The sequence below is a fragment of the Vicugna pacos genome, chromosome 35, assembly GCF_048564905.1.
Source record: "Vicugna pacos chromosome 35, VicPac4, whole genome shotgun sequence".
NCBI lineage: Eukaryota > Metazoa > Chordata > Mammalia > Artiodactyla > Camelidae > Vicugna > Vicugna pacos.
In genome coordinates this window covers 25106353-25133341 of record NC_133021.1, presented here as the reverse complement: position 1 = coordinate 25133341, position 26989 = coordinate 25106353, and the positions used below count along the sequence as shown (strand labels likewise).

The window sequence follows — 26989 nt, the reverse complement described above, 5'->3', positions numbered from 1 at the left end:
CCAAGTCTAGGAGCCAGGAGAAGAGCAGAGACTCTAAATCCACGACACACATACTCATCAGAGGGTTCTGAACATCAAAACCATCTTTCTCTGTTATGTTTAGTTTACTCACACTCTTGTTTAGTTTATTCATATTTTCTCAGGTCCACACCACCATAAGCAGAGGGCTGAGGACCTTTCAAGTTCCAAATGGCACTGATGTTGAAGCTGGAAGACAGTGTAATGCGGCACCAGACACGAGAGCTTTGAGTCAAGGCTGTGGGATTTGGGGCAAGTTGTTTAAGCTCTTTGTGCCGCAGTTTCTGTACCTGTTGATGACGAAAGTCATCACCATCAAAAGTCTGCCTGAGGGTTAAATTAGCTAAAACAAAGTTCCGGTAACAGTGCCCACAACACAGTAACACTCATGAACGGTAGCTATTACGGTAAATAGCAAATTTCAATCCCGAAGACATTTTAGAGGTGCAGATCAATATTAACAAACTATTCTGTAAGGTGGTCAGTCAAAAATGAAGATGGACTTGTAGAATGAGTTCTTCCGGTTGGCCCTTGATTCCTTTTCTCCCCACCCTGGCCAAGCCTCTGGTTTGTACTCAGTGAAAAATCAAGAACCTCCCCCTCCCCCTTCACATAGTCTCCATTTCACAGTTTACTTTCTACAGCTCTCAATAACCACCACTTACAGTTTAAAAAAGAACTTAAAACTTTTTACACAAAGAGGTCTGAAGTCAGAAATTCCTACCCCACAAGGCCTTCCTTCCATCCTTGGCCCCTGCTCACTGCCCAGCATCCTCTCCAGCCACAGGGCAAGAGGGATGGTGGAGGAATGGTCATTTCTCTAAAGGAAGGAGAAAGTGCAAAAGGAGGCAGCCTGGAGGGCTGGGGGGACCCCTTCCCAGAGGAGGAGGAGGGGAGCAAAGTAGGCTGCCTGAAGATGCCAGCGAACTTGGGAACATCAGGGAGCCTGTTGGCTGGGCCTTGGGTGACCTCGGTGTAGCAGCAAGGATGAGGAGGGTGAGCAGGGGCTGGATGAGGGCTCGAAGGGAGAGATGAAGGTTTGGAAAAGCAACCTCGGGACTGTCGGTCTGGGAAGTCACTTACGTAACAGGCTGGGCAACCACACAGACCACCGTCCCCTTCAGTGCAGAGCCTGAAAAGACTCAATTCCACATTTAAAACACAGATGTAACAGAAACCCGACATGGCAGCTGCCTACGGCAGTCACAATGGCCTTCCTTTCTTTGCTTTTCAGGCTTTTGGGTCTCGGCACGTGCGCTAGAAAGAGAAGCAGGGACAGGTCCAAGGCCATCAGCCCCCACCCCCGCCATCCCCCACCTTACTCTGTTACCCAAGGATCTGCAAAGACAGTCAGACTTAATGGTCTCTAGGCTTCCCTCTTGCTCTACTGGTTAGTGTTCACTAGGAGTTACTGCTTTCAGGAGAGACTTAGAAAATGTACAATCATTTGCTATCAGTTGGGAGGGAATCTAATGATAAATGTACACAAACTGCAAAAATCATGCTTTTATTCACTGGCCACCCTTTTCATCTGTACGTGTGATGGCTGTGTATTATGCACTATGTAATTCCTTAAATTCACTTGTTCTAAACAGAAATACTATTATCATAAGCCCTGACATCAAGAAAAAGGCAGCCAAAATCAATGGTGGAAGGTGAAAGAGGTCTCATATTGAATATAAACTAATCTTAAACTCCAAATAGTCTTCTTCCTTAATGGCTTTACTGAGCTGTAATTCCCGTACCAGACAATTCACCTATTTAAAGCATACAAACCAACGGTTTTTAGTGTGGTTACAAAGTTAAACTACAGTGAATTTTATTTTATTTTATTTTATTTATTTTTTTGGTGGGGATAGTAACTACGTTTATTTATTTATTCTTTGAGGAGGTCCTGGGGATTGAACCCAGGACCTCATGCGTGCTAAGCATGTGCTCTACCACTTGAGCTATACCCTCCCCACCACAGTGAATTTTAGAACATTTTCATCACCTCAGAAAGAAACCCTGTACCCATCAGCACCCAGTCACACCCATTCTCCCCTCAGCTAATATCTCCTTTTTGTCTTATAGATTTGCCTATTTTGGATGTTTCATGTAACGCAATCACACAGCACTGCAGGCATCTGCAGCTTATCCAAACATTCTTCCTGCAAGTCTCCTGAGCACACTCCTCACCCCGAGGGACCCACTGGGTCAGCTGGAGAGCCTGGGCTGTCTCTGGGCGAGGGAAGTGACATCGTGGGTCCTCTCTGTTCAGTTCAGCGTGGCAGACACGTGACAGCCAATGGCCAGCCAAAGCCACTTCTGGGGAGTTGGGGACATGACAAACTGTTGGACACAAGTTAAAGTTCTAGGGCAAAGCTACCAGATGTCGGGCAGGTAAGAATAGGACAATTCAGTCCATTTTGCCTGACGATCTTGCCACCAGATAAGTAAACTCATTTTCCATCACTTCCATTTTCCATAGAGAAATACATCACGGATCTTACAACACCCCATCTCAAACCTCAGTGGCTGTGTTTGAAGCTTGGGGGCCACGTGAGCCCTCAGTAGGAAATAAAGGCAGCTAACGAGAGATGATGCTCACTCTTGAATGGCTCTCTCACATTTATAATTGGACATGTATTTCCTTTCCCTAAAGAAAGTGATTAATGGTGTTCGCCTTCCTCCCCTCTGACGGTCTGCACCCACGCTATTTCCACAGTGGGAGGTCCGGGATTACTGGGGCCCCCAGGGAGGTGGAGGAAATGTCAATTTAATTAGCTCACCCTTACCACCCATCTTTCCATACTTCTCATAAAAATGTCATGATTTATCAACCCTTAGGGTCCCCTATCCATCTTTAAAATACCCAAGCATTTTGAACATTTAATTCTCTTACACATATACATTTGGGTTCTTTTCCCCTTCCGTTTTAATATGAGTTTGTGTTTCTGTTAAAAATTGTGTATGAAAGTCTGTTTAGTCAACAGAAAGGCCACTGACAACCAAGTCTGCCCTGCTCAAACATGTAAAACCTGGCCCCTTACAAGGGAGACACGACAATATCGTGTACAAGAACCTGAGTGACAGTCACCGACCCCAGGACTTAATAGATTCACAGGTTTGACAGCTGGGAGGGCCTCAGAGAGCCTGGCACCCTTCTTCCCCTCTCACAGATGAGAAGACTGAGACCCACCAGGGTTAAGTGACTGGATTAAGGCACAGGATCTGCCACTGAAGATTCAAGACTCAAATCAGCTTCCCAATTCCCAGGAAAATGTTCTTTCTCCCAACCTGGGCTACCTATTTCACAGGCCTGAAACCTAGAAGCCAATCGCTGCCCCACAGACAACTCAGGCCTCCAGTCACACAGCCCAGGAGCCAGAAGCCCACACATTTGATGGAGCAGATGGTCCTCCGACCTTGTCAGGGAGGGAAAGACCAACACGCTTACATGAACATCACCATCATCAAGGATTCATTAAATGCCCACTGTGTTTCAAGCCCTGTGTTAACTCTCCTGGGGAATTTCAAAGAAAGTCTGAGCTGTGAGCCCAGGCGTGAGATGGCTTTCGTTGCGGGGACGGAGGGGGCGGCAAGACAATGCAGTTGAACACTTATCAATAATGAACCAACTAATCAGAAAAGGACACAAAAATGAATGGTAATGAGCTGCTGAGAAGGGAGAGTTGCAGGACCGTCATAGAGCGAGAGCTCCTTTTAAATCTCGAGTTGGTACTTGACAGAGATGAACATACCACAGGCCTATGTCCCAGACTCCTGATTAAGACCCGGACAGGAGCCCCCTGGGGGCGGATGATTGACAGTCAGCACTCAGCTGAAAATCACCAGATGTAGCCGGACGTGGGTTTAGGAGTGGAAAATGCGGGCCCACCGGAAGCCGGAGCTGCCAGGTGGGGACATTTGGGGGATGAGATGGGGCAGTAATTGGTCCAACACTTCAGAAGCAGCGGAAGCAGCACTAGGAACAAAAAGTCTGAGGATGCTGCTGGGCTGGGAAGGAATTTTCCCAAAAGTCTTTCAAGAGACTCGTCCAATCTGGGGGAGGCGGGGGGACCCTTTGGTTCTCAGCCCAGGCAGAGTGTGTGCCTGATATTCACAGTGAGGTTCATAGTAGTTCAGCTGAGAGGCCAAAGAGTGTGAGGAGACAGGGCGAACCCGCGACAACAGACATTTACGCTGGAATAAAGGAAACAAATTCAGAGTGGGGACCTCTGTGCCCAGCACTCCCTGGTCCTCTGCTCCTGGCCCACGCCTGCCCCCAACCCCAGGGCGGTGATGATGACCGGCCTCACAGGTGCCTCCAGGTCACCTGCATGTTCAAGGCTAAAAATTCAACTTCCTCTCTCTCCTCCCTTGTTCCCACACTTCCCTCCCCCAGTCACCGGCACCCCTCGCCCCATCTCTCAGGGTCCAACACCCCCAGCTGCTGAGTTCTCTCTTCTCCCTGTCCCGGGGAGCTGCTTTCTGCTGGACCCTGTCAGCGCTGAGGGCCCTGGTTCATGCCTCTTCTTCACTCGTTGGGATGTTTCACAGCATCCTAACTTCTGTCTCCCTTGTATGCATTCTAGACACGACCACATGTCCTCACGTCTCCCCCTGCGTGAGATCCGAGGGGCCGCCCTTGGGCTGCAGAATCCAGCTGAGGTCTTCAGGCCAGTTCGCACTTTCTCCACGTTCCCATCTTCATCTCCCCCTATCCGGCCACCGTCCAGCTGCTTCTCATTTCCCTAGCTCTCAGGCCTCCACGCTTTGGCCCAGAAGGCTCACTTCTCCGGGGATGCCCTCCTCAGCCCTCCCTCTTTTCCTCCACAAATATTTCTTAAGTGTCTGCCAAGAGCCGGGCTGGTGCTAACCTCTTGGCCTGCAGCCCTGGTAAACCAGCTCCACTCAGCTCCTGCCTTCTGACGGTTTAAATTATATTTGGGAAATCAACATTTGAAAACACCTGATAGACTTTATATTCTAGGGATACAGGCACAATATACGTTTCTTTTAAAATAAAGTTTAGTATACTCTAAAGGACTTCAATACTTGAGAATTTTATTTTTAAACTTGAAACAAGAATATCGAAAGTTTAAAACGTTAGCTTTTAAAATTAGTTATTTAAAATTAGAAGTCTCTGTTACCAGTACAAAGAAGAAAGTGCATCAAATGCAAATAATAAGGGCCTCCAACTCAGGAGATGTGGCAGGGGAAAAGTAAACAGGGTATTACCCCCTACAAAGAACTGGAGGACTCCGTTTCAACTGCATGGTGAGTTCAGCTTTAATCGCATCACTGGCGTCCTGCTTAACTTTCTGCTTTCTGGTGGGCCATCCTCTCTCGAAACTCAGAAACTTTAACTGAAGCCTGTAGTTGACTTCCCAGGCCTGTCAGAAGAGGTTCTGATCCTCCGAGAGACCAGAAAGAGGAGGCATCCTTGAAGAACATTAAAAACCAAGGTGCCTGGGTCTCTGTAAATCTCATTACCATCCAATACAGCATCTATCATGTAATAGTTCAAAAAAGAATCCCGTCGTCCTTTCTTCTTTTCTGCACTCCCTATAATGTCTGTCACAGAGCCTGACACACAGTAGGTGCAAATAAACACACCTGGAGCTGATAATTGTGCATGAAATCACTCACCTAAGGGGACCAGAGCTTAAAGTGGCAGCCTCTGTGGGAGTAGTCATCTTAGAAAGATATCTTATCTTAAAAGAGCAGTAATGGGGAGTCATATTGTCCCTACAATGGTCAGAAGAACATAATTCAACTCCGAGCCTGTTGCAAACCAATGAAGTAATTGAAAGAAGTGCTAATAAGTCAGAGAGCATTCTGAATCTGGAAGCACTGGACAGACACACACACAGGTGTACATATGTATGTTAAGTGATACTGTTATTAGTGGTGAATATTCTAGAACTGCTGCTTGAATTCATCTTTCACAGCAAGAGAAACAAGCTCTATTTTTAAAAGACATTCAAGAAATCAAAGCCAGAGGAAAGACACAAATGTTTACGGAGACAGCAGGGAAGCTGTTCAGTTCCTTTCCAGAAGTTTAAGTTGGCTGATGGGGGTCAATTAAGTAGGCTAATTACTAGGTTCTATGTTGATCAGATTGATCAATACTGACTTTTTTCAGGTGCAGCAAAAACGCAGTCACGCACACAAGGCAGGTGGAGAACATTCACCCATCTGACTTGATGTGAAGGTCTGAATACTAAATGAATCGGACAGCGGGGCTTCTTATCATCACAATGATTTAAAGCCGTTTGTCCAGTAAGCAAGCACTTCAGAAAAATAAACAGAGAAAGGAAAGGGGGACAGTTGAGGAGCCTGGTCCCCCTGAGCAATCCATTGCCCGCAAAGATGATTGGACCCCAGGTCATTCATTGATCCCACTTTTCAAACCAGATTGAGAAAGAGACTTCAGTTTGGTACTAGGTGTCCCTGAAACCTGTTACATGTTCTGGCCACAACGAACGAAGTGTCTGGGCAGTGGTGAATCGATGCGCCGTGCAGCTGACGTGACCGCCCCTCCGGTCCTGACCTTGCTGAAAAATTTGTAGGAAGTATAGACGCTGGGAAAGGAGTGTAGAAATGAGGAGGGAAGCCAGTACCGTCGGCCCTCTGTACCCGCGGATTCCACTACCCGCAGTTTGTGGACTCAGCAGATGTCAAGGGACTGTGCATCTCTGGTTTATTAAAGTTACTTTAATAAAAAAAAAAATTAAATAAATAATAAAATAATACTTTCTCTTAATAAAAAAAAAAAAAAAAGAAATACAGTTGCCAAACAGAAAGTAGCAATCTAAATGCCAAAAGCACCAGGCATAGCTGAGGGAAGGAGTGGCGTTCAAATGATTAATTACACTCACACCGTTTCTCCCTTACACTGATCTCTCCCGCCGAGAGCTTAACAGACTTGTCAGTTAGTTACGTGTGAATCATCCTCCACTTGCCTAATTTGCCTTTGAAGTTAGTGCTTGGCAAGCTGCACTTCCTTAAATACCAACTTACATGGTTTGTTTTTAGGGGGCAAAAAAAGGAAGGCACCCCAGCTCCTGTCCTAATATTTCAGCATCTAAGGATCTAATGGATCTGTTTCGGAGCTCACTTAAGAGGGCTGGTTCTTGAGAAACAGAATGAATTCTTTGTGGTAATGAATTCAGGAATCAAACCAGATCCAATAGCATAAGCTCTGAAAGTTGGTTTCTGTGAAATGCCAGTGTAGCAGGTTAATTTTTTTAAAAAGGGGGTGGAGGGAACAAAGGCAGGCACACCCCTGAGTGCAGCAGCAGAGTCAGGGAGGAGATTTTCTTAGGACATCAAAGTTATCAGCTGTTCATTCCTTTTAAAGTACACAGTGTGTTTTCCTACGGCCTCTTTACATAATGTAGAATTATTACATAATGTAGAATTATTCCTTTTCATTTTATATGATTTACATCTTTTACCATTCCAACATTTAATTCTTCAGAAGTGACTTATTTTCACAGCAGTAAATATCAAGTCTAAGTGTGATCGAAGTTATTTCTCTGTGACACACGAAGCCCAGACCTGAATGTTAGCTCCACCACAGTTTTTAAAAGCAAACTGGGTGGCCACATCCTCCCTGCCCACTTCCCCTCAGCTCTCTCCCGGGCACACCTGAGCCTCTGCTCAGAACCTGGGGCTCTGTGGAAACCTCGGTCCTGGTCCCCAGAAGAGGGACGTCACTGGCAGCCCTGTAGGCCTTGCCTTTTCAAAATACGGCAAGCCTGGAGGTTTCTCTTGCCTGAGTGAGCCTGCGAGAAATTCTTGGAAATTTTCAACAACAGGGCAGAGTGGGCAGGCTCACAGATCTACAGGAAAATGTACCAGCTAAGTTGGATCTGCCTTAGGGGACTGTGCCAATATTCACCTTGGAAGGGCACCCAGGGCAGCAAAAGGAAATGCAATGGGGGATAAATTAGGATTTCTGGTTTGAAGCAAATGAGAGAAAGTGTTATTAGACTTAAAATGTCAGTACTCTCACAGTGAAATGAATGGACTGTCGTCAAAAGACCAGAAAGTAGCGCTTGTGGTTCCGGACTCAGATTTCTGCTCTTAAAGAAATCCTCGGTTTTTAGGAATCTGGCCAGCTCTGCGAAAATTAGATCACTGAGGCCAGACCTGCACGGACTAGCAGACCTGACAGTGCCACGAGCTCTGTTTTAAAAGTCAAAACTGAGAACGAGGCAAACATGGGGAGCAAAGCCATAGGGCACATTTCTGCATGGTAGGTCCCCAGGGCAGGACAGGTGCCGCACAGAAGTGTCCCCGGGACTGGTGGGCGCCTGGTGGTGACAGCGCTGCTGTGGTCGCTATACCATCCCACACAGCAGAGCCGTAAGAGGGGGCCTCTGACAAAATGCAGTGGCCAAGTCAGGGTGGCCCAATTCAGAAAGCAGCACATCAGCAAGAATGAAAAATAAATCTCTAAGATTCCTAAGTGGCCTCTCCAAGTACAGGAAACGCAAGTGCAACACACATACACAATCCCACGGGCTGGCAACACACTGGAGGGCAGAATCAAAAAGCAGACAGAACTCTTGAAAAAATTCTTATACAGAATGAAAATGACTATTATCTAATGACTTGCTGTGACAAGGGCATGAATCCCATTTTCCATTTTACAGGGTGAAAGGCTGGATGAAGCCCATTTGAAACAAATGTTACAAAAGCGACTCACCTGGAAATCCTGATCGTCAATTCCAAACCTCTCCCGCAGGTTACGGAAAACCATCGGGCAGTATTCCTTAAACTTGAAGTGGCTCGGCATGTTTTCTCTGAAACAGGCAAATGGTGGAAGAAAGCTCAGACGTGCAGAGGGGGAACTGGCCTTGGATGGGCTGCCGTCTTGTTTCCCTGTAGCCACAGAAGAGCTTAGGGTTCCCACCCACAGGAGGCACAGGTGTGCTGCGAGGGACCAACTATAACCCACATTAAGATCTGGGGGACAGAAGGGAGACATACAAGGGGATTGGTGAAGGCAAAACAAATTGCTTGGTGAGTCAGGGAAGGGCAGCAGAGAGCCACCAACAGCGCCCCCTACACTCATCCTGGGCTACCTGCTAATGGAAGTGTACAAAACAAGACTGTCAGGTGGGGGCTGGGGGTGGGGCTCAGTGGTGGGGCTCAGTGGTGGAGCACGTGCTTGATGTGCTGGGTTCTAGGCCTCCGTCAAGGGGGGGAAAAAAAACAAGACTGCCTGTCACTCCTGGAACCACCTGTTTTACCTTTTATATAAATACTGCATTCTAAAACCATACAGAAATGGTCCCCTTAAAAGGTCACCCTTTAAACGGCATTGTGAGAATAATTAACACATCAGCTGCACCTTAGAACAATGGCCCCATTAAGGAATTTCACAATGGGTCCTCACGTGGGAGGGGTTTCACTGGGGCTCAGCCCACTCTTTCAGAATTGCTTCCTCCTTCGTGTTCACAGACACACATTCCCCTCTGTTGTGGGACTCTGCGCACAAATGATGGTGATTTGTATGTGCGTCCATTTTCAACACCCCACCCGACTGTGAACCGCCCCCGCTAAGGGCTGTACTGTTTTTCATACATCCGTGTATCTCCCGCTGTCAATGAACTGCCCTCCCCCAGACGGTGTTCCATGACGTCTAACTTGACATTGAAAAGAAGGAGAAACAGTCTCAATGCCCACCATGGCATCCAATTACATTTGATATAAGTACACCTTAATTCTTTATTGCTCTAGGAATTAGTCATCTCTGTTCATAAAGTAATCATTAGCGGGGTTTTGTGTAAGAGAGCTGAGGTCCATAGCTGCTAAAAAAAAAAAAGTCCAAGCAATTTACAGCTTCAAACATTTAAATTGTAATGAGAATATCACTTTTAACATATAAGATATTCATAGAGAACAATATGCCATATGGCAAAAAGATATTACCCAAGAGGGCCTGCTGTTGCTTTTCTGAAAATGACAGATGGTTATGTTTATCACAGGATTTACTTCATCAGCAAAACTTTACTCCCACCCATTGAAAAATAATGTGATTCTAGAAATTCACAAAAATCATACTTCTGGCAGCCACGCCAGTTCTTATAAAAAGGTGGTGCTGGTACTTACTTGTTAAAAAGGTGATTGTCCACCTTTATCTTTGAATAGGCTTTGAAATCATCTGGCATCAACATGACAGGGATTTGAACGTGGCTCAGTTCGTTGATCTAGAAAAATATAAAATAAATGACACAGGTTGTTACTATCCAGGTGGACAGTGCTTGACTTGAACGTGTAATTTATTGAGAAAATATGGTGGGCGCTAGGACTTCCCAGCCCACCTTCCCCGCTGTTCCTGTCCCGCATCATCTCTCCCGGTGCTGTCCTCACTGTCTCAGCAGAATCCCCCACTGCCTCCCACCTCACCTCCAGTTCCAACTCCCACTGCTCACCCCTGTCTGCTGCTGGGCCTCCTGGATGGCAGTGATGGGAGGGATTCTGGAGGGTGACCCCTCATGGCCAGCTGTCCCTGCTTCCCCCATCCCTCCTCCCACTTCCCCTCCAGAGCCTCAACCCAGGGCTCCTTCAATCACATGTCCAGGTCAACTTCCCTCTGTAAAGAAAATACTGTCTGAGAAAGAGGGTTTTTAAATGTCTGATAGTAATATTTGTTGAATGAATGGCTATGACTATTTCTTTACACTTCTGGGTATTCAAAAGGCAGCGCTGTCAGTCATATGATCTTTACCTTATACGAACTAAATTTAAAAGTAAGTATTGGGGTGGGGCATGAGTTTACCAGAAGAGGAACCCTCATGAAGGAAAAGAAGAAAACATATGGCCCTGGGATTAAATCAGAGGGAGGCGGGTTGCCCAGGGGTCAAGACGAAAGCACAGCTTTATGTGGTTATAGCCAATAAAAGGTTAAGCCCAGTTCCACTTACATTCCCACGAGTGGCAGGGACAGCTTTGGACACCTGACTTGGTGAGAGCTGAACTTTCTCTGGGTCAGTTACTTTTCATCTCAGTTCCCAAGCTATATAACTCCCTAGTTGCTAGTAATAAAAGCCACTTTAAAGGTTTATGCTTCCAGTAAATGGAAGATACTCGGAAGGGCTCTCAGTTACAAAAACAAAAAACAAACCAGAAGTACGAGTTCTTTGATGGACAGAGTTGTTAACCTTTTGCTGGGTTCATAGAAAGTAGGGGACTCGTCAAGGCGCCTTCCTTCCCCGACAGTGAGTTGAATCCACAGGGCGTGTGCTGACCATCAAGGAAGCGTGGAGGGAGGGGCTTCTCTGAAGATAAATGCCAGTTTCACACTAGGGGTCAGAGCGTAGCTGGGGAGCTCAACCCAAGACTTCGACATGGAACTAAGACCTTTTTTAAAAAAATTGGGGGGGGGGTAGGTAATTAGGTTTATTGGTTTTTTACTTGTTTATTTTAATGGAGGTACTGGGGGGATTGAACCCAGGACCTCGATGCATGCTAAGTGTGCACTTTACCACTAGAGCTATACCGTCCCCGCTTAAACTGAGACCTTTGAAGGAAGCAAAAGGGGTCCCAGCACCTGGTAGAAGTAAATGCAAATGGTGCCTGGAAGAAAGCATCCCTGACATGGAATGTTTTTGAACAGTAAGAGCTGGTGAGCTTCTGGGTTGGTGAGCACATCCATGTGCCAGGAGGGTGATGCACCCGAGTCCACAGACAGACGCTCCTGCACTGGGGCCCTTCTGAGCCTTGCCCTATGTACTGCTCCATCTGTATGCTTTATAACCTCTTCTGTAATAAACTGGTAAACATATAAACATGCTTTTTCTGAGTTCTGTGCACTGCTTAGCAAATTAACGGACTCTGAGGAGGGGGCTGTGGGAAACTCTGATTTGACAGCCAGGAGGTCAGAGGCACAGGTAACAGCCTTGACTTGTGGTTGGCATCTGAAGTGGGGGAGAAGCGCAGTCTTGTGCGCCTGGGCCCTTAACCGGTGGGGTCTGATGTGAGCTCCAGGAAGACGGTGCCAGAACTGACGTACTGCCTCGTGGCACTGGAAAGAACACATGTGGCATAAACCCATCAAAACTACCAAAAAAGAGGGCAAAATAAAGGCTCTCAACTGAGAACTACGCCACAACATGCCTCACTAAAGGAACTTACAAGCTTGAGAAGCACATTATTTAAACTCTGAGGACATACTTCAGAAAGAAGGTAAACATTGTGGGTGGAAGGTCTGAGATACAAAGACTACTATATTCACATAGTACTTAATATTTATAATAATTAGCACAGGGTTATATTATGCTGGGCACTGCACAAATCTTCAAACCTAACAAATCAGATTGGATACCACTGCCCTCATTTCCTGATTTGCGTTGATTTCCTTGTGGTACCTGCTTTTTTCCACAGAACTGTTGAGAATTCAGCTTTCCAAAGATAATCATTGTGCCATGGGAGGGAGTACCAAGTTGAAATCGACAGCTCCCTCGCACTAGTAGTTCGCGTGGTGTCTTACAGATGTCGAGATCACCAGGCTTCCCTTGAATTTTTGAAGTGTCCCGTGGCGTGCCTCCTGAATTTGCTGCAATGCCCTAGGCTACCTGGGCAGTTATGGGACCACAGATACAAACAGCAGCAGATGTTTAAAACAGCGAATGATATAATCTAATCACGGAAGAAGATAATCAGAATCATCCCCTACCGTGCATTGTATTGGATTATAACCTATAGCCACTTTATATTCATCCCAAACAATTTTAATTACAAGCATCAGTTAATCCTTAACCCTTATAAACTGATGGTCCTTATAACCCTTCCAAGCAAGTAGTTTTCTTGGGATAGCGCAGTATCAACTGCATTTGTGCAAAGCCAAATTACAATTCTGTTCCTCTCAGATAATGGCAGTAACTTCATCAGACATCACTTTCAGCCGATTTTATTTTATACTATATTATTAGAATCTCCTTCATGTTACAGCCCATAAAAGTGCATGAAACTTCCACTCAGCCACAACACTAGACTAATTTAAAATAATCTCTCCCATTCAGTTTACTCAAGTATCTTGCAATGCTAAATAATTTTCAGCATATGTTTGTGAAAAATTAAAATCTACGTTATCTTTATGCTAGCACTGAAATATCAAAGTTTGAAAGAAAAAAAAAAGAATCAGAACTGAAACCCAAGCCTTGTGACAAGCACAGTCAGACCGAGGCTGGTGGCAGTTAAATCAATTTCTCAAGACCCTGTGGAACTAGGAGGGAATAAGTAAAAACAAAGGAAGTTCACAGGGTGACAAGGAAAAATTAAGCAACAATCAACTCTATATTACTTTCACCAAATGACACAGAAGAAAGTTGCAAAGAACATAATAGGTGATTCCTGTCACATCTCTGCTTCCCGTGGCTACTGAGAAAGCAAAACCAGATGTGGAAGCAGCGACGTCCAAGTCCGTCCTTTCCTCCCTCATGCCGCTGACATCTGTACTGGTGACAGAATCTTCTTTAGAAAGCAAGCAGGAAAAGAGAAACTTTGGTTATCTTTTTTGCTCTATATACTTTCTGCTCTGAAAAATGTTTTCTGGTAAAAACATGAACACCTTCTGGCCAAAATGGAATGTGTAAGCTGCAAATTTCCCTTATAGATATTTATCCCACACCCATCCTTCCACGAGTGCAATGTGCACGCATCCACTCGGTCGGGCACTGGGCAAAGCCCGGTGGTCATGCTCACGGTGTTTACAGTCTAGAGGAGGACACACATTGACTGAAGAAGTGCAAGATGGAAAATGCCAACAGTGACAGGTGTCAAGAGGGAGGAGGTCACCAGGCTATGGACCACGGTGGTGACAGAGGTGAGGGGGGGCCAGCCTGGAGCAGGACAAGTCAGGGGGACAGGGGTCCCAGAAAGTAGGGTTGCAGGTACAAAGGCCTTGTGGCAGGGTGGGGGGTACAGTTAACAGGAGAGATGAGAGGTCAGTGTGTTCTGGCTGCAGAAATCCAGGGGGCACATGCTGGGATGTGGCTGAACAGCCTAAGAGGACTGTGAGTGGCCATAGGGGACTCCAAGAGAGGACAGAAGGTGTAGGGGTGAAGGAGGAAGATCCAGCAATACTGAGGGGGTAGAAACATGGGCTGCTGTGACAAGAGAGACCGTGGTTCCATCTACTGAGATAGAGCATTTCAAGGGAACAGTTCAGTTTTGAACTTGTTAAATTTGATGTGCTCTTGAGACATCTTGAGTGTGTCAGGTGGGCAGGTGGACGTGTGGATCTGACGTCCCCAGGGGAGGCAGGAGCAGGAGGTAAAACTACGTACACCTGTGTGTAAGGGTCACTCCACAGGGTGAAGGAGGCAGCCTGGAGAGGGGACAGAATGAGAGGGCGGGAGGGCCCAGCAGCAGTCTTGGAGAACGCCGGGAAGGGGAGGATGAGCCTGCAAAGGAGAGCAGGAAGGACTGAGAACAGGGCGGGAGGGCCCAGAAGCAGTCACCTCGTGGACACGCAGGAGAGAGTGCGCTGAGAACATGTTGACAGCTTCTGAGACGTGGAGTGGGACAGTGATTGGAAAATGGCAGCTGGGCTGAGCAACAGGTGGGGGATCTCTGGGGACCTGGGGGGTGGGGGAGGGTTGACGGAGCACAGCAGTGGAAACGAGGCTGGGGCACGTGGGAGAGTGCACCCTGGATCAGCCTAGGTGTTCAGAAGTCTGGAAGGAGAGAGAGGAGGAGGCCTGAGGGATGGAGAAAGGGGCTGAGTCCACAGAAGGGATAACCCTTCCATGGCACCTGCGGGGAAAGTGGAAGGGGCTGGGATCCGAGCCCACCTGAAGGACAAGGCTTTGGGGAGGCAAATCCTTCACCAGGAAGAGGGAAAAGAGACTGGTGCTGGGTGGCAGGGGCAGAAGCTGACTGAGGGGAGACGGGCGGCCCCTATCCCTGGCTCCCTGTATCTCTGGGAAGTAAGGAGCCATGACCATCTGCTGAGGATGAGGGCAGGCTGAGGGGCTCAGGGGCTCAGGGAGAACACAGAGAACTTGAAAAAGTGATTGCAGAATGTGGGAGGACAAGTCAGAAGAGAGAAATGCGGCTGGGCTTTGGGGCGGCACGGGGAGGCCGTGATGGTTAATTTACAGGGAACCGAGTGGACTCCTGGAGGCACAGACGTTCCAGCAGAGCTTGGCTGCAGGGTGTAGGGTTGATGGAGGTGACTGGGCTTTTCTGGGTTTGAGGTCTTTGCTAGTCAGGTGGGCCAGAAAAAGACATGAAGCTATGAAATGTCACAGGAAGAGCAATGGAATTCATTGTAGGATAATCACAGGGTGAAAAGTCAGTACCAAACACTTATCGCTGACCATAAAGAGCTCCCCACTGTAGCTGGAGGGGTGTCACATACACAGAGGGAAGGACAAAGCAGCAGAGAAGGAAAGCTGGAGGCTGGACAGCGAGTGTCCCAGGAACTCAGGGACAGGCGTGGGGAAGGGCGTCTGGGAGGGACTGAAGCCCGTGGTGGCTGTTGAAAGACGGAGAGATGTGACTCGTGTTTTATTTTCCAATCACGAGCTTCATAGGTCTATGAACGCGACTCAACACAAAGAGAAGAAGATTCCACCTTCACAAATCAAGAGTTCCCCAGGAAGAAGGGAACATTTGGCCCTTGTTAGGGGAGAAAAGAAATGAGAAATCAAAGATGATGAAATTAAAAGAGACTCAGTGATCCCACTCTAACCCCTCATTTTGCAGATTACAATACATCCTGGTCTGTCTGTCAAGGTCAAGGACGAACTTGACCCTGAGTTTATGAGATAGCAGTAGCCGTGGGCATTTTAACTTTCTCCCAGACTGTCTTTCCTTCACAATGGCTTCACATTTCCTTTGGGTTTCTCTTTTGCCCCCAAATTCTCTCCCCACACCCCTTGGTCAGGTGAGTAGCTAGATTTAATGACTTGTAAACAAATATTTCACAAACCAGGGGATCTACCACTTAAATGAAGCTCTTAATTAGTAAAAACAATATTTTTCAAGAATGTATCCATAAGCCCCTATATTTTTTTTCCTATAAGAACATTTTATTATTTTTCTTAATATGGGGGCTCATGAGTCATTCATCAATTTTACCAAAATGTATTAATTACAGTGCTTCCTGATAATGAACAGAAAGCCATTTAACTTCCTGGATAATTCTCCCCTGTAGCCTATGACTTTGACATCACACAAACTAAAACATATCCTTGTCTCTAATTCACTTGAATGAACTGATGCAGATAATGACAACAAGCTATTATGTTGAATAAAACTGAGTTAATCCTATTTGTTAATGCCTGTATTACACACAGGGCTATGGGGCTGTGAATTTTCAGACCCCAGGACAAAATTCCTGGGTTTCAAAGTCTTCAGTTTGAGAAAATTTTAATTTACCGGTTTGACATTCTGCCTAGCCCAACCACTGTATATGGCCTACTTCAAAATTGGCAGCAAAACTAATAATGGTTTATCATGATTAGCTTATAACAGTATTTTTATTAAAGCATTTATACTTTTCTGTCTTTCTTTAAAGATACTTTATAGTTACACAGGAAACACACACACACACACACATATATAATTTCATTTATAGATGGGACATAATATTCATGAAAGAAAACAAAAAGATTTGTGTTAACCATTACCATTTTGAAGAAAGAATGCCACACTGCCATTGGACTAAGCACGTATCATGAAATCCAAATAGTTTCTAATTTATGGAGACAAAAGTGCTTTTGGAGTTTACTTATTAAACTTCTACTAGGTTAGTTAAATAATAAACTGAAAGCACTAGATCTATTATTAAGGCCACATTTAAGGTTCCTTCAGTTTGCAAATATTTAATAGACTCTCACAACAAATGCGCAATATCACTTTACACTTGTGAAGTACTTAATAGTTGTCAAACCACTTGGGCAAATAGTTTTTCATTTTCTCTTTGCGCTGAGAGTCACAGTCACAGACCTACACAGCTCATGATGGGAAAAATACGCTGTAGATGCCGCCACACAGAGAGGCTGCAGGCTGGGTCCCCCGGTGCCCTGGGAACGGCCGCCTGTTCCTGGTTATGCCGTGCCGGTCACCCCCAACCAGCCTGGCGGGCACCAGCCCAGACATTCCGCTTAGCCACTGGGCGTCAGTGTGGACAGTGCTGGGGCCCAACATAAGTTGTTAAATAAAGAAGCTGTTGTTAACATCAGTTGACACAAGGGCCAAGTTGGGGTGGGGAGGGCGAGTCCAAGGTTTTGTACAAAGTACCCAAATGTTCCTGATCCAGAGACAGTGTGTAGAGGGGAAGGTATTGTTCACATGGGGAGGGGGCGGAGGGAGCCACTGAGGTCCAGGCCCCCCTTGGCCTTAACGCACGTTAACACTTGTTAACCTTGCTGACACCAGCCGAGCATCACATTAAACACTTTAGACATAGTATCTTATCTGATATTTACAACCAAATGGAGTAGGTACTATTATTATCTCCATTTTCCAGATAAGAAAACAGGCTTTGTGAAATTAGGTAAACTAATTCAGCCTAAATCTTCCTCAGTCAGGCAACTCACTTGAGTTACCTCAAATATGCAATTCAGAGACTGGGGCTGGCTGACCCTAAGATCCATGGGAGATCCTGACAGCCTACGAGGTAAGGGTCACAGCAACTTCAGAAGACACCCGCCTGAAATTCAAGTCTTCATTGTCTTAAAAACTTCCAAAGGAGTCCTTTCCTTTTTTCTTTAAGGAGTAATTAAATAGATTGTTTAGAGTCAGTGATTTAATGCATGTGTAATCGAATATGCACTGCAATCAGCTGTGATTTTGTTCAGTGCAAGCTAAATTTGGAAAGACCTGTGTCACTGAAAAGTTTTCATTTCTCTGACATTCCTTGGTATTTCAAAAAAAGGGAAAATGTTGTAAATCAACTATACTTCAATTAAAAATACAAAAAAGGGGGGGGCGGGAAATAAATATTCCTCAAAGTTCCACTAAATCTTAATGACTCATAAATAATATCTTTAAATGATACAAAATCAATTTCCAAAGCAATTATTTATTAAAGCAACTGAGTTTCCCTTTATGAAAAATATGATTAACACACGATAGAGTAAAATTCATGTGACTTTTCCTTTTACAATACTGTATGTCCCAACTCAGAAAAGGTATCTTGATTCCTGTCTTCAGCAAAACATTCAAATTTCTATCCCACTCAAGTTACCTCCAACACTGTAAAACAGGGGGTTGGTTTGTTTGTGGATTAAATCTGCTGACTGCAACGAGTGTCATTCCTGCAGATGTAACACTGAATTCACACTGGCAAGAAAACCGAGTTTGCAGTTAAGCTGCTAAGATGAGAATAATAAATAGCTACTGGACAAGGAATAAATGAGACCCAGCTGGTAATAGTTCTGAAATCAAGGCATACAGAGGTGCCTCCCCACCCCCACCACAGCATTTCACACTGAGACATTTAAAAAATCAACTTTCCACATTCATATGACTAAATCAAGAATATGTTTATAAATTGTGAGGCATTATTAATGGCAATTAATTCAGATACATTCACCCTAAACACCATGTTCCTAGACTAACACAGAATTGTACTGGTTTTCATTTAGCCAAGCTTAAACAAAAAGGATCAGGAAAACACAAAACAAACCCAGAAAAGGAAATCTCTCACTTGTAGTAGACACTGAGATATTTAATCTGTTTATAAAGACAATTCACTACAAATTAAGCCAAATTCAGAAAAAATGGGAGGCAGGCAGCACGTGAAGCCACAGAGGGCGCTGCTGGGTCCCACGTTGGGGGAAAGACTGATGTGGCAAGAGTGGGAATTACCTTAAAAATATTTACTTCTCAAAAATCTCAAGACACATACTGGAGAGGGCTTTATCTACCAAACAACATTTCCTACCACTTAAACAGGAGTGCATATTTTGAAACACAATTCAATCGTAATAACAATAAAGGGCGAGACTGAACACTGATAAAACTGAGCTAGATGAACCCAAAGGACTTAAGATGGGTACGGGCCCAACGGGAGAAAGAACTGTAAAGCATAACTTGACACTACTATAATTTTGGATGCTGTTGTTTTAACTTTAATTAATTTCTTAGGGAAATCAAACAATAAATATGTCATACCAGATTCTCTAAACTTTATCAGTTTTCCAACTGCATCCAACTTCTACAAAAGGATGCCGACTTCACAATAAAGGGATACAAACTCACCACCAATTAAAAAACAAAACAAAACAACTCCTTCCTCCCTCCATATTTCTTCATATCAGTGTCTGAAAATAGATACTTTCCACTTACTGGATTAAAAAAAAATTCCTTTGTGACTCTATGGTTGATGAGCATAGGATTCCTCCCACCAAATAATTTACTCTCAAGATTTCTGCCCTAGGGTTCATTGGCTTTAGGAAGTGAAGGAGTAGAAAACTAAAATTAACTACTACCAGAGATAAGACTTGAGGGTATTCCAAGAGCTATTGGGACAAATCACAGCTGGAAGTTCTAACGCCCCCGAGGTCCCTGTTTCCACAAACAGCAGGGGCCATTTAAATGTGAATCGGGACTTTTAACTGGTTCTCCCCCAAAAGGTGTACAAAATGACCTCAGGCGTATTTCTAAGAAATTATTTTCCATAGCGTGACCTAGAAAAGGTCACCAAGATTGTCTGCGCCTCTCCATGCTCCTGTCCAGACCATCTGCACTCACTATTTCTGGAGAGGGTGGGGAGCGGGAGCTTGGGGAGGAGCAAGGAAGCAAAGAGATATAATAACATTAAAGGTTATAATAATAAACTTGAAGAAATTAAGTAGACTGCCTGGCTTACACTGAAGTGTCCAAATTAGGTGCAACACCTATGACCATCCCTGCCAAGTACCTCCTAGGATGACTTCTAAAACATTCTTGTATTGCATCAATTTGTAAAATGGGGATACCATCGCACATTTATACAGTTCCTATCTAGCAACCATCATGTCTTTAGAACAAAGAATATCATAAAGGCACCATTTTCTCTTCCTTTTTTCTACTAATCTTCTTAGCAAGTTTGTAGCGATGGGGGTGGGGAAAGATCACCTAAATTTTTTTATCTGATTTTTACTATTTGATAACTATTTATTATTTCTCATTCCATATTTTAAAAATATATATATTAACATGAACATCAGCTCTCATTTGGAAATAATTTTATAATCTTGTAGTGAACATAGGTTGAAATAATTAAAAATTTTAAGAACTGGTGTCTCAATGTGACTCTAGCATGAAGCCCACTCTTGGAATGGCGTGGCTCTCACTGCCAGTTACACTGCAAACTGAATGGCAATTTGAAAGTTCTTAGCTTTCAGAGGGGGCAGGCACAGCAAATTAGAGTCAATTACAAAGGTAGGAAAAAACAAGCAGTTGAAAATGTTTGTGAAGTGTCTTTCTTTGTCTTGAGGCAAGAGGTCAATTTTCTACACCTGCTCCATCACGACTCACTTTCTAAGACCATATTTTAAAAGTTAATATTTCTCTATGTGCAGGTAAGACAAAATCAAAGATGCAAGTATATTTTAATGAAAGCCTTCTTTTGAAATGTGAGCCACCTTCAGATGTCTAGAAAATAAATGTTTTATTTTGACGAGCCAAATAAAACTGTTCTGATAGCTGGGTGGAGATGTGAATCAGAGTACAAAGTTCTGCCATTCCACATCTCTAAACTCAAAGCCCAAGTTAATACGCTTAAGGGGATTTTTTTTCTGTTGAACACAGACCATTAAATCAATCTTTTGATTAATGGCTCCTTGACTAAAATTCAAACATCATTAGGAATATTTAAACTCTTGCTTAGAATCTTACTTTACTTTGTAACACAGACATACACTCTACCACAAACCATCTGTCAACCTGGTATCTTCAAGCTCAATCACAGGCTTCTGATGAGTTTTCCTCTCTGGCTGGCCCATGGCCAAATTTATTCAAAGGAATGAAGTCACATTAAAATTTACCTCCCAAAGAATCCGACACGAAACTATTGAAGTCGGCCAAAGATTTATAGGCTATTACAGAGGTAATGCAAATCTTTAAAAAATTCAAGAAAAATTTTGCCAATGAAAACAAGATCTTACACTGTGTGTGTTGTCCAGGCATGGACTCAGGAGATCTCTAACAGAGCCCTCAGCCTCCTGCCATTTCATCACCACCTAACCTTGAGCAAATCACTCCAGCTCTCTTGATCTCACTGTACAGTTTTAAAAAATGAACTGGAGAAGATAAAGAGGTTACAAATGACGTATAGTCTGGCCTAGACAGTGACTCAGAAAATGCTTGCACTGATTACCAATTTTTTTCAGACTGGAGGAAATCTACATACAGATTTGGATTTCTGGCTTCTTTGAAAAATGGGAAGATCTGGCATCCTGCCTGGCATCACTCGCCCGGTGCTGAGTAGTGCCGAGGATGCACCCTCTAGCTGGGCACAGGCCCGACCATTCCCTACAGCCTTCAGCCTAGATGTCTTTGCTCATTTCAGGGTTTCAGACACCCCTGGGCTCCAGTGCCTGCCATGCAGGAGACAGTCTCCCAGATACAAATGAATCATGAAACCACTGTCCACGGAGGTTCTCTTTATCCCTAGAAGTAACGGATGACCTCAGGAAGGGTGGTGTTAATATGGGTACAGGAGAGCAAGAAAGAGAAGCCACGGCTCCAATATTATATAACCAAGGACACTGCATGATCTTGGGCCTTCCTTGAAATTGACATAAAGACATGGAAGGGATGCTAAATGAGACAGCACGCCTGCCGCTGCCTGTGATTATGTCTTCAGCCTGTCTCCAGAGGGGCACCAAGGTGGGCACACAGGAAAGTTTGGGTGAGAGAGACAAGAACTAGGTGGAGATGACCCAGTGGGTCTGGAGGCCAGCCCACCCCTGCCGTCCTTCCCAGATTCACCAACCAACCAACCCTTTAAGCCAGTGGAGGTTAGGTTTCTCACACTGGCAATTGAAGACATCCAAACACAACCCTCAAATACTCCATGAAGATGGAATGTTTATACAAATTTCCTTCATCTGGGGGGGGGGGGGGAGTGTGCAAGCAGCAATGACAACCCCCCCAAGAAACTGATCATGGAAGTTTCAAATGAACATATTTTACTTTCCATAGTCAGATATCTAACATGCCAAAATAATGTAATACTTCCTGATGGCTTTCTGTGTATTCATCCTGCAATGATATCACCCTAAAAGTACAGTCCCCCAAATGGGTTGTGAAAAGGAGGCTTCCATAGGGCCTTGGAAGAACCAGTGGTGTCAGCAATTCTGGCAGGAGGCCCTTAACTCCCACAGCCCTCTGGGGAATGGGGTCTGGCTGGCCTTGGAGAAGACGGGAAAGAGTCTGGTATGCAAGACAGGTGGCTGTCTCACCAGCATACCCAGAGGACCACATTTGCTAGAAAATCAATGAGAGACCACCTTGAATTTAGAAAACCTATCCCATCACTCACACAGGATCAATAAGACCAATGAGAGGATGCAGAAGGGGGTGGACACGTATAGTTCAGCATTATTGAATTAAAAAAAAAAGATTTCTTCAGCAGTTGGGACCTATATTAAGATTCCAGAAGGGAAGCACCCAATTCCTGATTCAGTTAGGGCTGGACTTCTGTTTTCCTTTCCCTCGACAGAACGGAGGGGCGGCTTGTTTTCCTGAACAATATGAGGAAGGTTACCATTATGCAGTTTATAGAGCTTTCTCGGATTCCCGTTTCAAGTGATGAATTGACCGTGCATTTTTATCTCCTTCCCTTCCTGAAACCCTGCTAAAATGACAAGAAAGGAAGCTTGAGATGGAAAAAACAATGATGACAAAGAGAACTGTCATGTAGACAGCAGAGGAGGAGAAATTTCAAAGAATCTTTAAAAGATTAAAAACTGGAGGGAGGATTGTTAACTGACAGGCGAGGCGAGAAAGAAGCCACCTAAGGGCCTGTGGCCAGTTCGCTCTCAGTTTCCAAGCGCCTGGAGATCAGGTAACAGAAAGCGCATTGCCTGTTGCCAACCCCACGGATTCCTCAGAGAACTGAGCCCGGGGGGCTGCTGTCCTGGGAACACCAGGCAAAGAGCAGAGCCCGGCTGGGGCACATGAGGGGTGGAAATCTCCACTCTCACCCCTGGGAGCTCAGCCCTTACCCCTTGCTCTGCTACAATCACACCTGCAGCCTGAGGCCATGCTCTCAGGGGACACTGGAGGACTCTTCTCAGGGGGAAAGCCCCCAGAGAAAGGCTGGCCTGCCGCCAACCACCTGCGTGTACAAACCCAGCAGGCCAAGCACTGTCCCTCCATGTACCCAGAACTTGGGGCCTTTCCCGACATCTTCTTCTGACATCTGAAGGGTAGCAGTGACCTGCCAGGTGTGGGAGGAAAGCTTCTAAAATGGAAGAGAACGGCTGAAAGAAATCTGTAATTTTTAGTGATACTGAACATCACACGATATTAAATTTCCAAATTCAGTACTTCACAAAGCACTCAAAATAAACTGAGACATTAAAGTAAATACTATTAGTTAACCAAAAGCTGTGTATTATTTTAGCCAAAAGGAGAGATGAGAGGAGAAATGAAAAGGTGCAGGGAAGCTGCAACATTCTCTATCAAGGCAGAAAGTCAACAGAGAATGTAACTGACAAACTGAGAAACAAGAGTATTAGCCTGATGCCCTGAACACTGAGAAATGTAACCAGCAAAAATAAGTGGACTTTGTGGGGGTATGTTTAAAGTACATTCTAAATAATATCATTTTCATGGTGAATTTAAGAACCTACGTGACTAATAATTTCTAAGATAAAAATAAATTTGACTAGGTAATTGTTCAATGAAAAAAAATAGCGTATAAGCCTAGAAACATAGGGGTAAACACAAGGGAAATTATCACGTATATCTGTGCGTGCTAATATGGAAAATTCTCTAAGAAACAGTATGAAGTTAAAAAAAAAGCCAAATGTCTTTAATATGCCTCCATTTATATTTTTGAGCAATGTCAGGCATTCATATATTTATATAGGAAACTTACAGGAAGGGACTAAAAGCTGGAGGAACAGGTTTGGGGATCTAGGGTGGAGGTGAAGTTCCTCTCATGGTTATTTTCCTAATAATGCTGAAGGGAAAAACCAAAGCCTTCTTGAAGTTTCTACCTCAGGGGCATATCCTACAACCCCAAGTGAGAGTTTCCCAGCAAGGGGTGCATGTTTTCCTGCAAGGAGTTTGGAGAATTTCTATTTCTATTTATTTTATATCTAAGAAAATTAATGTTTGTAAAATGTATTATCCAGTTAGACATGTGGCCTCCATGGATGTCTTCAATTGCCAGTGTGAGAAACCTAACCTCCACCCATATGTCAAACAGTCACACTGTAGGGGAGATAACCTGAAGAAATGGTAGGAACCCACATCTTGGAGGAGCTGGCAGTGGGAAACCCCAGGCTGTCCATGCCCAGTGTATCGCAATGGACTGCATTTTACACATGCCCACCTGAGCGGGTTTACAGAATGTGCCATCCAGATTTAACTCAGCTAAATCAACCCTCGAAAAACAGACATGTGCTGGAGAGGATACCTGAAAAGAAACCACCAACTGGAGCAAATACCAAAAACGTTAAGTGTCAGTTAACAAGAATATGGCTGAGCTTCTAGTACATTCTCTCTCTGTTGACCAGTCATGGGGTCAAATAAGGAACTGATGATTTAATCAGATGTGACAAGACGTTCAAAAACCGTTGAAATTACTGAGAAGACTATTTAAAACGTGGGCTCCCATCCACTTTGGTTGACTGATGTCGGTGTACTTCCCTAAATGTACGTTGTGTTTTGAGACATCAGGCAATGATAGTAAAGCTATCAAAATGGACGAGTCATTTAAAATCTAAGCACTCAACTGAAGAAAAATGGCCATGGTTTTTTCAATGATGTCTGACATCATGTAATAGTAAACTACCAAATTTAGCACTCCACAAAATGTTACTGATTCAACAATTAATGTACAGAAGTTTCTTTCTAGGTTCCTTCAACAGCCAAAGACTAAAAAGCACATACCACTCATTATTCCTACCAAGGTTAAAAAAAAAAAAAAGGCCAAAAGTACATGAAAACCAACATGGTACCAAACCCAAATGAGTTCTTTTGTCAGCAAACACTACCGGCAAAGACATAGAAAATACTGGTCAATATTTGAAGACTTGAGGATGAGAGCAAAGGACATAGCCTGGGCGACTTGCTTTATAGCTCAAAATGCAGAGGAGTCTACCATATTGCTGCTGTGGGTATTTGCTCAATTATCCCATATGTTCAAAGAACTACTGTGTGGTTGAAAGGGAAGGAGAGCCCGAGTACTTCAAAAAGGTGTGAAATTCAAGGCATGAGTCACACTCTTTTCCTTTGCAGAAAGACAAGTGTTGCAAATCATGGCTTTTGCAGGGGTCAGAGGTGTGTATCAGTAGCGTGGTACCTGGCGGCCAAAAAAAAATCAACTCATGTTAAGCTTCCTTTCAAAGTAAAGGTGAGACTCAATACTGAGTCAGAAAAATAACTCCTTTTCCAGAGAAACCTAAGCTTTGAAAAGAGAAGATTCTTTAAAAAACAAAACAAAACAAAACAAAAAAACACCAGATGTTGGGGAATATTTCCACCGTTTTGTGATCTTGTAGCCAAAAACAATGTAACTGTGTCATCTGGAAACTCCTCTATCAGCACACTCGAAAACTTGGAAATAGAATATTCTAGCCTATTAGAAATTTTGCCAAAGGGTTTCAAAGCTCATTTGTTACTGGGTTTTGAACCCATTTGTTAAGAACTTTAAAAATCACAGTACCTTCCAGTAAATTTAGAAGGTTTCAGGGAAATTAAAATGTAACATCTGAAAGTCAACTAAAAGCTTTTGTCAAGTCAAATAAAACTGGTAGCATGGGCTGAGACAGGGATACAGTTCTTCTATATATATTTATACATCTTTGTGAGTATGATTTTCTGCCATTAAATACAAGAATTAAAATATATAGAACCTTAGAGGTAGCTTTAAAAAAATCAATATTAAAACAAATTTTCTTCAAATACACAAAGTATACTGCTCTCCCTAAAAAATTTAACCATTATTAATGAGAGCAAAAGACTTGTTATTGTGTTAAAAATTATTTTAAAATATTTAATCTTACCATTTTTAGTTTTAGACATGCTGTAACATGTACACATTAATATTTCCATACAAATACATTAATAAGTATACACGTTAGGATGTTAAAATTTCATCCACAAGATGTGATAAAAAATATTTGGAGCCCACTGTTTTACGGGTGATTTTTCAAAAGATACACAGATCTTAACTCATCTACTAGCCCTTTGGCGGGGGAAGGAATCTGGCTGTGTTTTGGAGAATAAAAAGTCCCCAGATATTTTTGACAGACTCCTCTCCTCCTTTGCTTCCCCTCACCCCCACTCTTGGACGCAGCAGGCCCTCTGTGTGCTCTGAGCATTCAGTAAGCACGACTGAGAAGGAAACTTTAATTCTGATTTATTCATGCTGCCAGAGGCAGGCATACAACACAGCATCCACTTAGACTCAGCCACAGCTCATTTTAAAAACTGTCTCCCCAAAAAGTTTACATACACCTGTTTTTTGCCTCATAACAATGATATAGGATTATTCCCAATAAACAGATGAGAAATAAAGTTAAGCAACTCAGCAGAGAGGGTAAACGACCTCCCTCAGATCATGAAAAAGTAGTGGACTCCTCTCTAAGTCTTGTGCTCTCGTCAACCTCACATACCCCCTTCTGACATTGGACCCCACAGTCCTCAAGAGGGTGCCCCTTGGAAAGCGATAGCATTACAGCCACCAGAGTGGTCCCATATTTTACAAGGAAGCAAGGGTCCAGCTGATCCCCCGTCTGTGGGTCTGTGCAAGGATGCGCCCTGGAATCACAGGTGGGAGGTTACATGCTAGGTG

The 26989-nt window shown here is 44.1% G+C and overlaps 1 protein-coding gene across 1 annotated transcript in view; it reads right to left on the bottom strand.

Annotated features, from left to right (window-relative positions):
• Window positions 1–26989, bottom strand: part of PIP4K2A (phosphatidylinositol-5-phosphate 4-kinase type 2 alpha) — a 166288-nt gene that overhangs the window by 59554 nt on the left and 79745 nt on the right. The window contains exons 2-3 of the mRNA XM_072955146.1: window positions 10129–10226; window positions 8720–8816 (exon numbers count right to left, since the gene is read on the bottom strand). Coding sequence (XP_072811247.1) covers window positions 8720–8816; window positions 10129–10226 — 195 coding nt within the window. The remainder of the gene's footprint in view (window positions 1–8719; window positions 8817–10128; window positions 10227–26989) is intronic.